The sequence below is a fragment of the Ischnura elegans genome, chromosome 4 (genome assembly GCF_921293095.1).
Source record: "Ischnura elegans chromosome 4, ioIscEleg1.1, whole genome shotgun sequence".
Classification (NCBI taxonomy): domain Eukaryota; kingdom Metazoa; phylum Arthropoda; class Insecta; order Odonata; family Coenagrionidae; genus Ischnura; species Ischnura elegans.
The window spans coordinates 100,367,152-100,385,286 of record NC_060249.1 but is presented as its reverse complement, the minus strand read 5'-3'; the positions used below and the strand labels follow the sequence as shown (position 1 = coordinate 100,385,286).

The following is an 18,135-nucleotide window of genomic DNA, read 5'->3' as shown; positions in this document are numbered from 1 at the left end:
CGCCACTGCATTTTTAGTTTCGTTATTCGATAGATAAAGTAGAGTGAAAATTTGTTACTGATCTGATTTTTAATTTCATCGCTACCTCCAACTTTTGGTGTTATCGGCCGAGTTAGAAGTTATAACAGACATAATTACCGTTCTTTTCACAAGATTGCACACATACATGTATCTCATCATGGAAATTAAATAAAACGAATACATATTGTAACTTGGTTGTTATTGCGATGAGGTGACTGATAAAATAATTATACTCTTGTTAAGGTTTTGCTCATATATTTGCGAAATTTCGGGGCTAATTATCCAGCTACTTTTGAGCATCAACATTTTCGGAAAGAACCTATAGCGCAAGAAAAAAATGAAGATACGCGTGAGCAAATTGAGGATTTTAGATGTTTAAATATTTTCCCAATTTACACTTATTGAACGCTTTAATGAAATTTAAATTATAATGTTAGAAGTAATAACTGACATTTTTTTCCTTAACATGGTGACCAAGCATTTTGAAAGGAAAACAATGGAATAAGAAGTTATTAAGTCAGTTAGAAATTTTTTTCATACCAATTTGGTAATTATATAAATGTGAATTTTTTTGGATACATGATATAGAAATTTTAAGATTCCAATAAGACGAAAAGGCTGTTCGAGGGGGGGGGGGGGGTCAGCCCCTGAATCTGCGAGCGAATGGAATGTAAAGAATGCACTTGGCAGTGTGAGTGGAATGAGTAGTCATCAAATGCAACACGTTTCATTTCGGGTGCTTCTAATTTTTTTTTCTGCCATCCGATAGGAATGTCGAAATACGCGTGTGTATGATTGACGATGGACCAGAGGGCTTTGGATCCGCTCGGAATTGAAAACGATGCGTTGGGCGGGTTTGCCATCAATCACCGTGGAAATATGGAGGCAAAGCGATATAACTCCATCATTTGGGTATCACCATCGGCCACGGAAGACTGAAGATCCCGATGTGATACTCGTGTAGTCCGTCAGCGTTGGGCGCATGGTCATCGGTTGCGCGACGCACGAAATCCTGCATCCATTTTGTTCCTGAAAGGTAGGCAATCCCGTTTAATAAGTGTGCTGCCTCCATCAGCGGGATAAATCATCTTCCGGAAGATTGGAGGGGCCGGATGAAAACTTTACTCCGGGTAAGGAAAAGGAAAAAAAGGATATTGAAACCTTATTCCCCATGATATGGTACCTTTAGTCGCAACCCTTTTGTGATTTATTCTTGAAAGGAGGTAATCAGAACTTTCCATAGTCAATGGCCCATTTTTACCATGGGAGGCTGAGGGGATACTAATAATATTTATTATGATTCTATGAAAGAATTTTCTACCTTAAAGGGCTAAATGGAACTGATCGAAATTTTATGGTATCATCCTAAGTTAGGATGATTTGAGTCGGGTATTGCCCAATTACTAGTTTAGCACCTTAGTCATTCATTCAATTCATTGCCTTAGTTTGTTCCTCAGAATTTCACTCTCTCGTTTTCGATTTTCGGATGATCTGCTACCTGAATTTAGTGTACCTTTTAAACGTATCAGGAAACAGAATTTTGATATCTAAATTTTACTATATTAATTTTGTTTAATGGTAGTATAACCTTTACCTGAAGTGAAAATTTATGAAATATAGTTTATAAAAGTTTGAAATAAAGGCCTCGTTCGACCTGTTGGCTGCACTACAATTGAAAGTTGAAATGCACGGATAAATGAATCTAGAATCAATTTAGAAAAAAAATTGGACGAGAATTGACTCACAATATCGCACTTTCCTCAAGTATCTTGCTCTGTTTTCCATAATTTTTCTATTTTTTGTTTTATATTTCATGCCATTTTTATTTAATTCTCTCCTTTGTCAGACTGAACTTTCATTTGAGAGGATAATTGGTGCGATGAACGTTTTTGCTGAGCTTTATAATTGTCCTGCTGATTAGCGTCTCTGAGGATAGGACTAAGAATGATGTGCAAAATTGTTTGCCAATGTTTCAATATTTTTTTATATCTTCGTCAGGGCAATGAAAGAGTATGATTATATTTAATTGATACTTGAATATAGGAAAGGTTGTTCCATTCCTTTTTTACAATAATAAAATAAAAATAAAAAGAATTCAATTTTTCATAAATTATAAGTAAGAGACAAGAATTTCGACATGCCTTATTTGCAAAGACTTTTTTTTATTGATTGTAACTAAGACAGTACAATATCATAGTTACCATCAATTTGTATTTATTAAATAAATATTAATTTTATTTTGATAGTCAATGTCTTATATTTTATTGCAGTTATATTTGTTTTTAGAGATATGAATCATTTCTTTAGATATTATTTTTTAGACATTACTTTCATAATCAAAACTTTCAGTGCTATCGAAACTAAAGGTATGATTGTTTATACTATGGTTTGCAAGGGCAATTAGTGTAATTCCATAGTTTATGATTGATTTGTGTTGGGAAATCCAGTTTTTAAGAATCCAAATTTTTGCGTACATATGCTCGTTAGGATTGCATTTTTTGTGAGCTACGGTTGTGAAATGATATGTGAAGAGTATTATGATAGTAAGACGCATAATTATGAGTGATAGCATGTCGTCTTGAAGGTTTTATCTTGCACAATGCCCGTTTTAAATTTCGAAAAAATAAATGGAATGTAGATAATAACTGTCATATTGGTGAGGGGTTACGGAAAATACTGATCAAGGTTGAAACGAAAAGCAATAAGAGAAATACTGATTTTGCAGTAGCTTCAGGAATGGAAAGTAAGTGTTCAAGTTCCTTGAAAACTTCACTTTGCCAATATGCCCGCGAGAAGTGGAGATAGATACATGTGTTATCATACCCGCAAGCTTTGTACTCCCAATCTTTCATTCTTTCCTTTCTACTCCCCACACGATTTAATGGCTATTCCTATTATTTTAACAGTTTTTCTTGTAACTTTATTTAAAAAAAATCAATAAACACTAAGGAAGAGAAGTTTTAGACAAAAACGGAAACGTAGGTTTTGGGATCAGTTCTCTTGTAAAACTAACTGTGCCGTTGAATTTTGCATTTGCAGCTGCATGTATGTCTTAAAATGATAAAATTTGGGGCTAACGTATATTAGATATTTTTACATTTAATTTTCATCGAATCTCGTATTCGCCAATCTAACTCTAACAAATTGTTTTTGAATTCTCCTATTTTTGAAAGCTCTCTTACTCATTTTCCGATTGCCGGGAAATCTAACTGCAAATTTTACTTCCACCTTTTTTTGGTAATAGGGAATGAATCCCTGGTGTCTAGAATCTTATTTTTCGCATCAATAAGGTTAGCGATAATATATGGGAATTAAACATGCGGGCCTTCTTTATGAATTATGCATGTCGCAAGTTTTTCGTGGAATGTACGGGTACAGTAGAAATTAGCATTTGATGTTCAAGTGAATAGAATGAAAATGAAAGTATTTCACGCATTTATTACTTTTCCAGTTGGTTGGAAATCGATTCTATGAATTTTTTGAACCATTCCTTTCATCTTATGGCTCCCATTAATAGATACAACCGTAATACTTGGCATTCCAATACATGACGTGCCTTTGTTCTCCGGAAATAGTAAAAATATAACAGTAAATCGCGTGTATTCCATACTTCTTTCAATTCTGCTTGCTTTTTGATTTACCGTGAACATGCGTTATGGTAATGCGGCTGTATGCAAGATAAATATTTTAATATGCCTCCATATTAAAAAAGAGTTTTTAAAAATTATTTATTCGACGCTTTAAGATACAATTTATTGTTTTTATTTATTTTAGTTATTATTCGTTCATATACAAAGAATTTCGGAGTCTACGCAACTTCTATTTTAGTTAAAGGTTAATAATGCGCATTTTAAATCGCCTACCTGACGAAATTATAATAGCTTTAACGTATATGACGTAAAAGCTTCTTAAATATCAATATTTGAAGGAAAGCCTCCAAAGCGGAGTCTTGTCAAAGCGGAGTGAGCTCATTCTTGCCTTGATTTTAATTGTCCCACAATTGCTGTTAATTTTCTTAAAATTTTAAAGGGTGAAATTTTTTATGATATTTTCGTGGAGGAGAAAATAATGGAATATGAGGTAAAAAATATGTCTGAGAGAACTAAAAGTAGTAATGATACTCCCGGCAGATGCCATTATGCTTAATGGAAGCAAACTTCAAATTTAACTGGAAGAGTCCTCTCCTGAGTTCAAATGTTTGTAAAAACGAGAGGGTGTTTCTTTAATATAGCCTTTGAATGTTGCTGCTATTGTTGAGAGCTATGAGGAATTATTTCTGAGAACTGGATGCGAGCTACCTTAGGAATTTTAATCACACCCTTTGCACTCGTCCGCACCAAGTAATACGTTTCGTGTTATAGTATTCTAAATGATGTATTTGCAATTCAATTTTCAGTAATTTAAAATCAGCTCCAAAATAACAGTATTTAATATAATTTTAAAATTGTTAAACGCAAAAATTATTTAACATATCCAGTAAATCATTCGTAGTTGGTAGTTGTTTTAGTATCACCTTTAATCAACCAGAAATTTTGAATGTTAAATTTCCTTTTTTCCCCAATGCGACAATTTTTTTTAGAATAGCAAACATTTTTGCATAAGCATAAACAATACGGAAGCTTCTCTCGCTTGTTCATTGGATGAGTCCTTGATATATTTGGGCATCTCGACAGCTCAATTTGGGAGAAATACGATAAATTTCCTCGGTGGATTGCTTGCGGCAAAAAATACTTAACTTAGAGACGAGCACTCAGGCAGGACTTGGGGTATTACTCACCAGGGTGCTTTCTTTGCGCCCCTCACTCAGTCTCTACCTACGGGCTTGAACACCGTCCAACGTAAGGGTTTAGTGTCAAAGCTCACAAAAAAAGTTGGAGCACGACTCCTGGGTTACTTTCCTCGGGCTTGAGCTGAAAGCTGAGATGAGGAGGTTTCCATTTGGGGATCCGGGAATTGCGGAAAGGTAACTCGAGGGGGAGTTAGTGGTGGGCCTCGGAAATTTTTGTGCCAGTTACCTCTGGAATGGATGATTGGAACGGTGGGAGAGTCGCTGAGGTGAATTTTTTTATCTCCTTGTACCTTCAACACGTATCTTTTTTTTGCTGCTAGGCTTCTTCTATTTGTGCGAACGTATCTTTCGTTTTTATCAGTGTTGTCTACGTGAAATTCTTCTCGTCAGAGTGTTATTAAATGAATATCGGGATTTTAACGCTTTATAATATTTATTACAGTATACTTACAGTTATAAATTATATGTCAAATGAAAGAGCAACTCAAACAGTTTTTTTTTTTAGCAAAAATGCCCATGTGCGTGAAAATTTTCCGCCGCGATCCGCTAGAAAGCGGTAGTAGCAAAGATGGCGACTAGTGAACAGAAAGCGTTTTGTGTTTTACAGTTATATTACCCGGTATATTATTCCTGTGCCGCCCTAATAGGGCTACGGTTGCGAATATTTGATGTGAGAATACGATTGAATTTTATTTTTCGCGCCTCCCATTATTGGGGGTTTTAATACGTTATTAAAGCGAATACAGATATAACTTAGGAGCTCTGGGAGTGAGTGTAACTTAATTGTATAGCTGTTAATAGACCCGAATTTTGCAAGGGTCTTTGTGAATGGAGTTGGTGTATTATATTTTTGGAATAAAATTTTACGTTAGGGAGTAATTCTGTTTGAACTTTTCTTTCCAAAGATTTTTATTCTCAACATATTTAGCTTATTTTGAGTTATGAAAAAAATGAAATATAGAGAAGATCATGAATATTAAATTTTATATAGTACAAAATAACGCAGGAATATTTAAAATAGAAGGATCTGATTATAATGAAGTATTGTATTGTAGTTTCACTGTATTTTTAAGATTATAGGCATTTTCAAACTAATGATGTAAATGAGTGATTAGCGAATTCCATTGGATAAATATAGATGGAAGTACTTGTGGTACCATTTGATATGATAGAGGGAAAGTACAATTTGCTTAAAATTTTTTCTCTGCATACTGGGGAATACTGGCACCACTTTGGATAATCTCTACTTTTGGGTTATCGACTCCTTTTTAGTTAACGAAAATCTCATTTCGAGGTTATAATGTCTTAGAGTTACATTTTAGCTCGACATTAAACTCTGTAATAATAAATTATCATCCTAATCGCCCTTACGACAGGTATTATACGTTCCCTTAATTTTTTTCTGATATCAGTTCTAAATGGGATGTTTTTTAGACCCATTTTCATTGACATTTATTGTAGTCTTAGTAAGTCATTCGAGTGTTCTATAAACATTTTATGGGGCTTTCTATCCTAAGTGCAAGTCGTTAGAACAATAGTGAGGGTGAGCTAAGGTCCAGGGATTATTACCCTATAATTTTTCTAGAATTCGAAGGTAGGACGGCTTCAGATCTGGCATCACTTAGTATGCTTCGCGTATCGTTTGAAGGAATGTTATTATTCTCCTACTTTTCAGCTTGGTCTTAAAACGATCGTCACGCAACGCCGGGAGCACCTAAAATTGTCCTCGAAGTACTGCGATGAATGACAATTTCTCTTATGGATTACGAGTCGAGGTAGGTGAGCTGAATGCCTCCCAAAAATTGTGTCACGGATCATTATCTCAGCGTCAAGAGAAATGGGTCACATAAATTATGTCAGTGTGCCGCGAATGCCACACTAGGTAATAGTCTACGTGTAAGGTATAATACCAGAAATAATGAATTTATACTCAGGAGGACGACGTGAGGGAGACGTGAGAGAGCAAGACGCTAATGGGATCAGAGAATATAATATTCAAGCTGTTAGGCTCGCGGGCCAGGAGCGAAACAGGTGAGGTACCGACTCATTTTGTGACTCTGCATACTGCACAAGCATAGCGTTGGAGCTCATTATTATTGCCGTAATACGGGATTTTAATCAACCATTTCTGCCCTGCGTGGTGTATAGTTAAGGATCCCTCAAATAAGTAACGGTGGCATATATTGGCTTCATCAAATAATTTAATGCTCCATCGATTACATCACGTTCGCATGCATATCTATCAAAGGATTCATTGACAATGATCATTGGCTGTAATAGTGTCTCCAACGAGGTGTTTTTTCGAGGAAAATGAGTTCAGACTTGCATTTTATGTTCAGTTCAACAATAAATCTGTAATAATTGCTTTCATATTTTCTTCATTATTTTATCATACTTACTGGGATCTTCAAATTTACATATTACAGTATTTATGTTTTTTAATACTCTGGATAAGGTACTTGTTTTATGGTATGAAAATTCTCCTGTGGTTTTTAAGTAAACACTGCTCTCGATTCCCGGGCTGTCCTGCGATGGCAAGCAACTTTTTCTTGATTATTTCGTTTAAATCAAAACTAGAGGTCTTATTTGTTGTGACTCTGCTGCATAATTGCGAGTAAAACATATTTTTGCGAATAGTTTGTATTTCGTGCTTGAAGGATGGATTTTTTTAATGGCCAACTATTATTAGTTCCCTGGTGATTTTTTGAATACACGCCTCACTTTACTGTGACTTTTGGACTGAAAAACTATGAATTTAGTCGCTTGTTACGTTTTCATTGTAATTATTCTTACTTTCTGCCGACCTCTGTGGCAGGTATTTATTGGGTATATCTGTCGTGTCGTGTAGCTTAGCGAGATAAGATGAGAGTTTTTTTTTGGATAGACGACTCAAATTCACAGTAAACACATTCATTATCGACTGATTTGTGTCCATAGTGGTAGTAAACAAAGCGAAAGTGTCGCATCAATTTACACAATTTTCATTTTTTTATTTTCTGTGCGAATGGATGAATATTTTCTTCTCGAAATCTTCCCTGAATTTGCTTTTAATCTTCTAAATTCAACCAATTTCTGGATTCTCTAGTTCTGCGGTGTGACAAAAGCTTGTGATATTTTCCAGTATTGATCCTCCAAGTAAAATTAGATTGTTTCAGTTCGGCGGTGATTAATCGCAATAGGATGAGCACTGAGTAAAATGGAATGTCGCAACACTTGGCGGCGCAAATAGATACGGAAAGCTCCGTTCAGTTTGCTAAAGTTTCAGTTTGATTGCTTGTGTGTAATTGGTCAGATTCCTTCTATCGATGATTAAATTAGTGTAATTAATTTCATAGAATTACTTTATTTCGCATAGGGTAAATTGGAACCGTTTAAATATCCCTTCTGCTTACTTGCTTATTTACATTTTTTACGACGTTCCTATTATATATATTTTCTAAAACTTTGGCGTGAAATATTTTATTTTAATATCGGAATTAATTTTGACCAATTAGGACACTCGATGAATGTTATTCAATGGTTGATTCTGGTATCATTTCATAGCTAGAATTAACTGATACTTTCATGTTTTTTCATTTAAAAAATGAGCTATCACAGTCTCTTCCAAGCAGAATGAAAGAAAACTTTTTTAAATTAACCAATGTAAATATGTGGAGCGTGGTTGCCTTGCGTGTAGACTTCGGATACCCACAAGCAACAATGCTCGAAGTATGAGGTATTCCAAAAAAGTGAAAAATGCACTGAAGTGTAAAAAATAAGCTATTCATCACTATGGAAAAAATAGCGGCTGCTGATTAGGTTTATTGGAAATGATTGTGGAAGAGCCTTATAGGTGATTATAGATTGGCGCGCAATATTTATATCCTAACCTTAAGCAAGTTAAGAAAAAGCGTGTATAATAGAAGAATATCCTAAACGGCGTCAGTATAAAGGCTTTTCAGCAACGGAAATCACAAAATTATTATTTAATTTAAGAGGACACACAAGTTGGAATACAGCCCTAACTACTGCAGAGTCGATTTGATGAAAAAAACAATCAGAGAAATTTTCATGTAAAGGGAAATTCGAGATTTTCTCCACGACTTCATTTTTATACGAGAGTCATTCTATATATAATGCCCCAAATTTTTTTCACAGAAACTGTTCATTCAAAAATGTTAAATTTTAGAGACAATATAGCTGCATGTTTCTTCTGAACGTACTATTTTTCAACATAGCCTCCATCAACTTGTACGGTCTACCGCCAGCGTGAAACAAGTGCCTGTATTCCTTGCCAGCACCAACTCTTAAGCCTGTGCGCGAGGCCATGTTTTCACCTCTTGAATGACGCCATTGTCATCATCGAAGTGTCTTCCACGCAAATTGTCTTTAAGAGGTCCGAAGAGATGGAAGACTGACGGTGCCAGATCTGGGCTGTATGACTGGGCAGATGGGGCAATGTTGTCCAACCCAATTTGATAAGGTGTTCCCGATCTCTGAGACTTCATCTACATCTACATAATACCCTGCAAGCCGCCTAAAAGGCGTGTGGCAGGGGGTGTTAGGACACCAGCCGTTTGCAGCTAAAAAAATGAAGTGCTCTAACGAGGTTGGGATTAGCGTTTATTAAAGTCCTTTATGGTTCGGGGGAAAAACGAATTCCCATATCTATCCGTTCGGCGAAACATCTCTCTTAATTTATCACTTCTGTAGGACATGGAAGTATAGTGGGGAATAATATTATGTTCTCCATATCACTCTTAAAGATATCCATTCTCAATTGTTCAGGCAATCTAAGCCTACCGCGCAGCCTCCGAGTCTCTAGTGGCTCCTAGCCTAATTCGCTCAACATCTGGGTAACGCTGTCATTACGGCCGTAGCTGTGTCTGACGAACCGCGCAGCCTTCCTATGTATTTATTCAGTTCACGGATTAAGTGTTTCTGCACTGGATCCAATACGCTCGCTGCATATTCAAGGTGCGGTCGGACGAGTGTGAAATAGCTCCTTTCTTTTACTTTTTCATACGAAAATCTTCCCTTAATACACTTGACGAATCCTAATTTCTTCACGGCTATTCCGCAACTATTCCTTATATGTGTTCCCCACGAGAGGTTCGAGTTTATCGCAACTCCCATGTACTTCTCTTCGTCTGTTGCCTTTATGTTAATACCATCCATTGCATAAACATGGTTAGAGTTGGACGAATTCCGCAAGAAATGTACCGCCATACATTTGCTTAGTTAAGTTCGAGTCCGCACTCTTGGCTCCACAAATGAGCGTTGTTTAAGTCCGATGATAGAATTTCGTAGTCAGAGTGATCACTAATTTCGCGATAGATGACAGCGTCGTCAGCAAATAAACGTATTTTACTGCTAATGCGGGAGCACAGATCACTAATGTATATAATGAACAACAGGGGGCCGATTATGCTTCCTTGTGGAACACCTGATGTAGCTTTTACAAGATCAGAGCTAATTCTGTGAAGAACTACTTTTTGTTTACAGTCTCTGAGAAAGTCGCATATCCAGTTTACAACTGTCTCGTTTAATCCGCATGACTGTAATTTGTATAAAAGTTTGTTGTGGGGTACAGTGTCGAAAGCTTTCTTAAAATCTAGAAATAGTGCGTCAACTTGTCTTTTGGATTCACCAGATTTTATAGCGTCGTAAAGAAAGAGCGCGAGCTGTGCTTCGCATGATCTACCTTTTCGGAATCCGTGCTGACAGTCATGGAGGAAGTTGCGTCTGTCCAAGAAAGTCATGATATTGCTAACGATGATATGCTCAAGTATTTTACCTATAATCGATGTTAATGAAATCGGACGGTAGTTGCCTGGGTCATGTCTGTTTCCCTTTTTGAATATGGGTGTAACGCTTGTAATTTTCCAGTCTAGCGGTAACTTCCCTTCGGAGAGTGACTTCTTGAATACGATCTCTAAGTAAGGTGCGATCTGTGGAGCTAACTCCTTGAGGACACGCGGGGGTATTCCCTCCGGACCGGGAGATTTACTATTCTTAATCGATTGTAGTTGTTTAGTTATCCCATCACGTTGTATAACATGTTGATACATTGCGAGATGAGTCTAAAAAGTTTTCATTATAAATTGCAATAAAATACTTATAAAATGTCTCTTCAACACATTGTGAAGACAGTTTAAAAAATAAATTTCTAGTTACGACCAAGGTATCAGGAATGGCGTCTCTCTGATTAAAAAAATAGTGAAATATATTTATGAGTACTTTAGATATAACAGCAAATGAAGTTCATCAGGAGGAGTATTGGGAGAAATTTTAAGCTTTTAAAGACTAAAATAAAAAATGACTGAAAGGCGAAGAGTCCGCGAGGAATACACCTGATGTAACGGGCAGCATGAATGTGTAACTGATATCCTACTTAATTTTCTTTCAAGCAGGTAACTTTAATACATTATTTGAGGCATAGCAGTGATACAATACTCCCATCTAATTGAAATAAAGCTCGATACACGATAACTTACTTTCGTAAAATAAACTATAGACGAAATCGTAGAGAACAGGAGAGGTCTTTTTTCTCACCCGCTGACGGACATGCGTTTATTGAATGGATGTCCTTCGCAATTTCTCGCTCGCAAATAGGATTTAACGCAGCAATTGATATTGAGAAGGCCAAAAGCTTAAAATAACTCAGCTGAAGAAGTTATATGATGCATTTTTACTTAAGCCTCAGTACGAAGTACAAAATTAGATTCTTTGGTGCCATTGACAGAATCATGGTAAGTAACGATTTTTTTACGATGGAAATATTAATAAAAAAGTATCTGCTATAAATGATGCACCATATTTTACATGATCGACATCACTGTGCTCTTTTTTTAATTTGAGCTCTTTCAAAATTTACTATTTTATAACTTTAACCCTGACTTATTGAGAAAAAAACCATTCGCTTCCAACTGCCCATTTTAACATGTCGTTCGATTCGGCACTGGTAATCGTCGTAGACCTGAGGTATAATTTCATATTTGAGTTTATATGACTAAAGCGACTTAATAGACGTTCAGTATTATTGTGAAATGTGGGTTACATTCTACAATAATATTGACCGCCTAGGGGCCGCTTAACAAGAAAAAAATGACGGGATGAGAGCAGTGGCGGATCTATGGCGGGGCTACGGGGGCGGTAACCCCCTCTTGGGTATCCATTTTACATAAGTTAGAATGGTAATTTGTTCGGACCCCCACTTCTGCCCCCCCCTTAGAGATCACCCCCACTTGTTCCTATCCTAGATCCGCCATTGGGTGAGAGCAGGAATTTTCGGGAAAAAAAGATTTTTGCTCAAATAAGGGACACCCTAGCACTCATTTCCAAAACTTAGGTAGAGAATGTTGTGTTGAGTACTGACTCTCAGAACGCTTTCTAACACCAGAGCAGTGGATGAGAAATGCCATTCCTCTCTCGGTCTCCACTCTCAACCGCACTTTTTAACTTTCCACCCTACTTCATAACCATGTTCATAACCATCTCAGCTTTTCTCCTCATATGTGGGCCACACCTTCGGCCCTTTCATCGTCCTTCCTTAACATCTCCTTTTGACACGATGCTTGGCCCACATCTTCTACTTGCCTCTTTTCTAATGTTTCCTCTTCAAGACTTCCCGTAAAAAAACCGTCGGGGCGTCAATGGGTGGGACAGAATCTCCCTCTGGCTTTTCACCAATGCTCCGCTGCTCTTTCATATCGTCTCTCCGGGGTCTCTCTACTCGCTGGCCCATTCTGCACCCCCAAACCCACCCCCAAAGCACAGCTACCCAGTCGACCCCTCTCTCTCTCGAGAGAAAGCTCTCATCGCTTCAGTGAGGCGAAAACTTCCTCTCAGTTGCTACGGAGATGTGTTCCTTTCTGCTATCTTCCTTCCTACATTTTTTATTTCTGCTCCTTGCGACAGAAATCGCGTGGGTCTCGGGTCCTCTCTCGCCCCATGTTCTCCCCCGGAATCTCCCACGTTCTCCTGTGAAGCGTCGTCGTCTTTGCGTATTCTCTTCCTCTCGTCTTGGATATCAGGGGAACGTATAGAAATTGATGAGAGATTGATACTTACTAGGGAAAGCCAAAGGGAGTACGGAAATTCACGAGAATCTTATTATATTAAGGAGGCAGAAAAGGTTCGCATAAAGTGTTACAGAAAAAATTCCTGGAGTGATTATTCATTGGTTAGGAGAACGCATGAAAATTGATACGACATTGACACCAATTATGTAAATCTGGGTGACTTCTCGGAGCGTTATCATTGCTAATATGAAGCCCCTCCATCACGTTCAAGCTTCTAGTTTAGATTTAAATCTGGGAAGTTTAAAATAATAATTAAAATAAGATGTAAACCTACCCTCATCATTCTAGTCCTGTGATAATACCTTATAATTACCTTGATTAAAGTATTATTGCGTTGGTTTGCCACACAATAGTGCAAATATCGGATCAATCTTCAGTGAAGAGTGTACACGAAAACAACTTTACTCATTAATCTTCGCGCTGTTATGCTCTATAGTTAGTTATGAAAATCGGATGAAGTGGGATGACAATTTTGTTACTTCAAAACAATTTTACGATATGTTTTCATACCTAATAATCTTAAACCTTGCAAAGCCGACCTTCGCGATAGTCGCAACGATACTTCCTGAATTGATATCATCTCAGTATAAGTAAAATAGATATTCCTCGCCTGAGAAAGTTTTTGAACCGGGGCCATTGAGAGGAGAAAGCGCTGCTAGTCACCACGCCGAATATTCTTCTTCGTGATTATTCAACCTCATCCCTCTCTTTTAGGGAGGATTTTCCGGAGAGAGCTCAAAAGCTAGACTGATGATTGCGAGTTTGCTGATGGATGCTGGTGATTACTGCTCTGGTGAGATGCGACCACGATTTTTCCAACAGAGAATGGGAAGGTGTATCTGTCCTCCAGGCATGCCTCTCTCATAAATTTTTTGTTCTCCACGCAGAGACATGGGCAAGGATACCCTTGAGGGGTGTTTGAACATCTAATACGCACCATGTCGTTTGTTTGAGAATCTACCTCGTATGTACTGCCAATTTATCTTGGATGATTCCACGACGTAACACGCTACGTTGTAAGCGACGATATTTGTTTTGGGCGCTTGAAATAGAGATCATCTCTTCCTCAAAGCGGGAAAGGTGGTTTATCCTCATGCGAGAAATCGCATATTCAGGCAACACTTAATAAAAACTTTAGCTTAGCATTGATGCATTAATAATTAAAATGAAAAATTCTTTAGACGCACCGAGCTATTTTTGGCTAATTGTAAGATAAATATACGAATTCGCGATGCTAAGAGAAATGGCTGCGCTCACGTATCTCTAATCATGAAAGGATATATGAAGAAAAAACCAGAACTACTTGTAGCAAAACCGTAAATTTTTAGCTTATTATACTTTTTATCGGGAGATTCTAACATGTTTTCGGTTAAATTTTGGGAAATTTTATCGTCATTTCAACATACAGTTTTAATTTCCATATCTCGCTACCTGATAAATATACCTATCGGGCGAGATACCATTACATCGGTTCGTTCATAAATTACAACTTGGACTGGAGCTAGCAGTCATCGAAATTCGATTTTTGGCGAAAAGACTTGGTGAAACTTAGACCAAGAAAATAGAATGAAAATTTTCGTACTTGATACGCCGTCTGTTTTACCGGAAAATAAATAATATAATCAACGCAGAAAAGTTAAATTTCACTTTTTACCACTTAAATTTTAAAGACTCTTGAATTTTTACTCGTTAAAAACTCGCGATGCCATCAAGACAAGTGAAAGCATACAGAAAAGACCATTATAATTATTGTAAACCGTTCCCTTAATATTTCCTACAGTGTAAAGTTTTTATATTTGAGAAAAAGGCAAATGTTGGAAAAGGTCCACTCTATGCCAAACGGATAGGTATGGGACTTTGTTTTTCCCCCGAGCGATAATGGAATTCAATAAAGTCTAGGCGCAACTTCGTAACTGCATTTCCTTTTCATTTTTTTTAACGGCTGGTGTCCTAACATCCTCCGCCAAACGCCTATGAATAGAGGCGGCTTGCGAGGTAGTGCGTAGATATAAATGTATATGCAATGAATATTTTAAGATGGTTAAGTAAGCTGCGAAGGAATAATTATTTGCGAAAAAAGGCAAAATTGCAGTGGTCAAAAGTTAGTGATTATTTAGTTGAATGCAATACGTTGATTACTAGTTCTTGAAATATAACTCGAAGAGAAGTGCGAGTGAAGATGGATCGTAGGGAAACTAAAGTAGTATGACATTACGCTGAACTGCCTTGCAAAATTCCATACGGAAACAGTCACAGGTGGCTTTAAGTACATTGTATAACATTTCAAATGAACTAACCTAAACCGAAATATAGCCTTTGCGGTCATCATAGCCATGCAAGCGTCCATACTTTAACTAAAAAAGCCTGTAGGTCGGCAAGTGAGAATTTGGTATAACGTGGCGTGTGCGTACAACTGTGGTAGCTGGTCAAAAATGGGCACGGAAGGATGTAGGAAATTCCTTACTCAACATTGCATAACTGCGTAATCGTTTGACCTAATGAGAGCCGGATTTGATCTCCGTGGACGTTTTCAAAAGGAATACAAAAATTAAGAGCTCATAGTTATGCGAGAGAAGGTTGTGGCCTCGTTGAGGATTCGATCGCTTTGGCCCGGCAGCCATGAGTCACGGCGCATTGTGCCGAACGTTCTGAAGATGAATGAAAATCAAATGGGGAGGTATGTGAAATTGATAGGGACGACTAGACTCTTCTTACGAGCAGATGTTCAAAAGGGAATGGATGAAGTTGACTCATTGTCACTCACTGTGAGGGTAGGGAAGGAGGAGAGGGTAGGTAGGAACAGGTTCAGTTGGCGTTCTGCTCGCGAGTGGTGTGCATGATCGCGTGTGACTTTCCTCGTCGATCGGTAATTCTATTCTGCGTTCTGTCTCTCGGCTGCTGTTAATTTATTCAATTACCGTAATGGAGTGTATCTATAATCTGTGATTCCTCCCTGGAATTCTGTGTTGGACTGCTACGTACGAGTGTGTGGAACTTAACTGATCCCAAGTGATTGCTTTCCTGAAGAGTTGTAAGTGTTCTTTGTTTCACATGTTGATTATGTTATTTTATTTCATCAGTTTAAAGTTAATTTTAAATAAGATGTTAGGTTAGTTGAAACGTTATTTCGGTTCGCTTGTCGTTTTTTGCGAGTGTTTTTATGTCGAATTCTAAATTTCCTCGCGATATTTGAGCGTAAATTGTTGCTGCCACTTCATAGCTTCGTGCCGTCACTCAATAACAGTTGCTTGAAGTATATTAATTGGGGTTCATCGCTGGCATTCTGTATGTTTAAGAGTGCGTCAATTGACACTCTGCTTGTGTCTTCTCGGTGAATTCTCTCTGTTGATTTTTACCGAGTAATTTTTTCTATTGTTCTACTGTTATGGTAGCCTGTAAGGTCCATGTCGAGTGGTTATCATTGACACTTAAACCCGAGAGACTTTGTGAAGGCCTTTAAATTCAGTTGAAATATTTCTTGAAATTATTGGCAAGTGATATTTTGATAACATTTTCTGTATTTCCATTATTTATCACATTTTCTTGAAAGAAGTAGTTACAAAGCTCGGACACTTGGATTGCGAAATCAATAGTAATCGCTGATCGTTGGTAAGCAATTCTTGAATCCTAGACTGGACGGATATTTTGGAGGGCTCGTAGGATTTCGTACAATGGTGTGCAATAGATGTGGTGGTGCATTGTGTGCCCCTTCTTTTGACGTATTTCGGTGTTCCTCAAATCCTGCGATTTAAGAGGGTTCAAACCACCCGATGCGGTGTTAGGCACACCCCCTCATGATGAATCTCTCTCGTAATACATTCCCCCTCCATGTGCAGGTTATCCCAAAGAAAATACTTTATTGTTACGGCCTTGACTGATTGTCAGATGCGCCTTGTTGGGGTCCTGTATTTACTAATAAGTTATCTGGTAGAGAATTTAGTCGCTTATGTTTCAGCTAGAAATATTATTGCTAGGCAAGCACAATGGAAAAGTCTTCATTATAATAATGTGCATCGATATACATTGCAAAACAGCGTGCTCCGTACTGATTAGGCGTTGCTAAGGATTTCGCAATCCGCAATGATGATTCAATTTCCATACTTGGTGCCTTTCTTGAGATATTAGTTCTGTTATTTTTGGTGACTTTTAATGTAATACAATGGGATAAAAATATTTTGGCATGTAACCAATTAAATGAACAACTAAATGCAATCATTTTAAATAACTTTAATCTTAGAATGATTGAAGTCTAATTTCATTGATATTTCTCTGCTTATAAATATTAAGATAATTACGAAATATTCCACTGCTCTAAGATCTTCCACTTGCTCCTTCATAAAGTTCAATTTTGATGGGAGTGACTTTGATTTCCGTTATTCATGCTGTAGCTTTCTAATAGCGAATTAAAACGAGGATTGAAATGTAAATTAATTGTGCTAAACATGATTTTTGCATGTATTTCAAAGAATAATAATAAGTGGCACATGTCACAAGATGCGAATTCAAAAAATATATTATCTAATTTTCAATTGAAACAGGAGTTTGCAGTTTCCAAGTCAAGAGTCAAAGCCTGAATTACATGATACTTCATTATGTTTGAATTCGAGGTCACCGAACACAAGCCTAACTACTGGTTGAAAATTTTAGGATAATTCTGTATCACGGAGTACAGACTCAACAGGAAAAGAATGTTTGCAATAAATAATTCTAAGGATTGCTTTAGCTCATTAATATTAACTATTACTTCTGAAAGAAAATCATTGCCTTCAGTACAAATGTTTTCCAACTATTTTTAAAATATTTTCTTTCGGAAACCTTTCGTTCTATTTTTAAAGATAAGTTACATGGTTTTGCCTATTTTTTAAATCAATGCATTTATAGGATGGGATATCAATGTACCTGGGATGTTCCCCATGAATGATTAATCCATGGATACTCCATTGATTTTTGGATTTTAAAGCATATACAACTTGCATGCCAATTGTGGGAAATTAGCTTTGACTCACGATAGAACAATTAGATTAATTGACTGCGGTGTATTCATAGAGACACCAATAGATGTTTACCATATAATCATCACGCGAGTCCGGATTATTTTTCTTTGCGGAGCAGTGTGTCAGGTAAAATCAAAATTTTTTAATTGATGATTATCACGCGTTGGCATGTTGACGTTAGTGCCCGATTACGTGATACAGTACATGATTCATTAATGTAGTTTTGATTCATGATCCTTTGATCTATGACCTGTAACTTTACGGAATG

The 18,135-nt window shown here is 37.1% G+C and overlaps 2 protein-coding genes across 2 annotated transcripts in view; one reads left to right on the top strand and one right to left on the bottom strand.

Annotated features, from left to right (window-relative positions):
- Positions 1–219, bottom strand: part of LOC124158207 (cytoglobin-2-like) — a gene marked incomplete at its 5' end in the record, with an annotated part of 57,914 nt that extends 57,695 nt beyond the window's left edge. The window contains one exon of the mRNA XM_046533395.1: positions 203–219. Within this exon, the coding sequence (XP_046389351.1) occupies positions 203–219 (17 nt within the window). The remainder of the gene's footprint in view (positions 1–202) is intronic.
- A 15,470-nt stretch (positions 220–15,689) lies between these two features.
- LOC124157836 (non-symbiotic hemoglobin 1-like) overlaps positions 15,690–18,135 on the top strand; it is a 484,660-nt gene continuing 482,214 nt past the window's right edge. The window contains exon 1 of the mRNA XM_046532871.1: positions 15,690–15,904. The gene's annotated coding sequence lies outside the window, so the exon portion shown is untranslated. The remainder of the gene's footprint in view (positions 15,905–18,135) is intronic.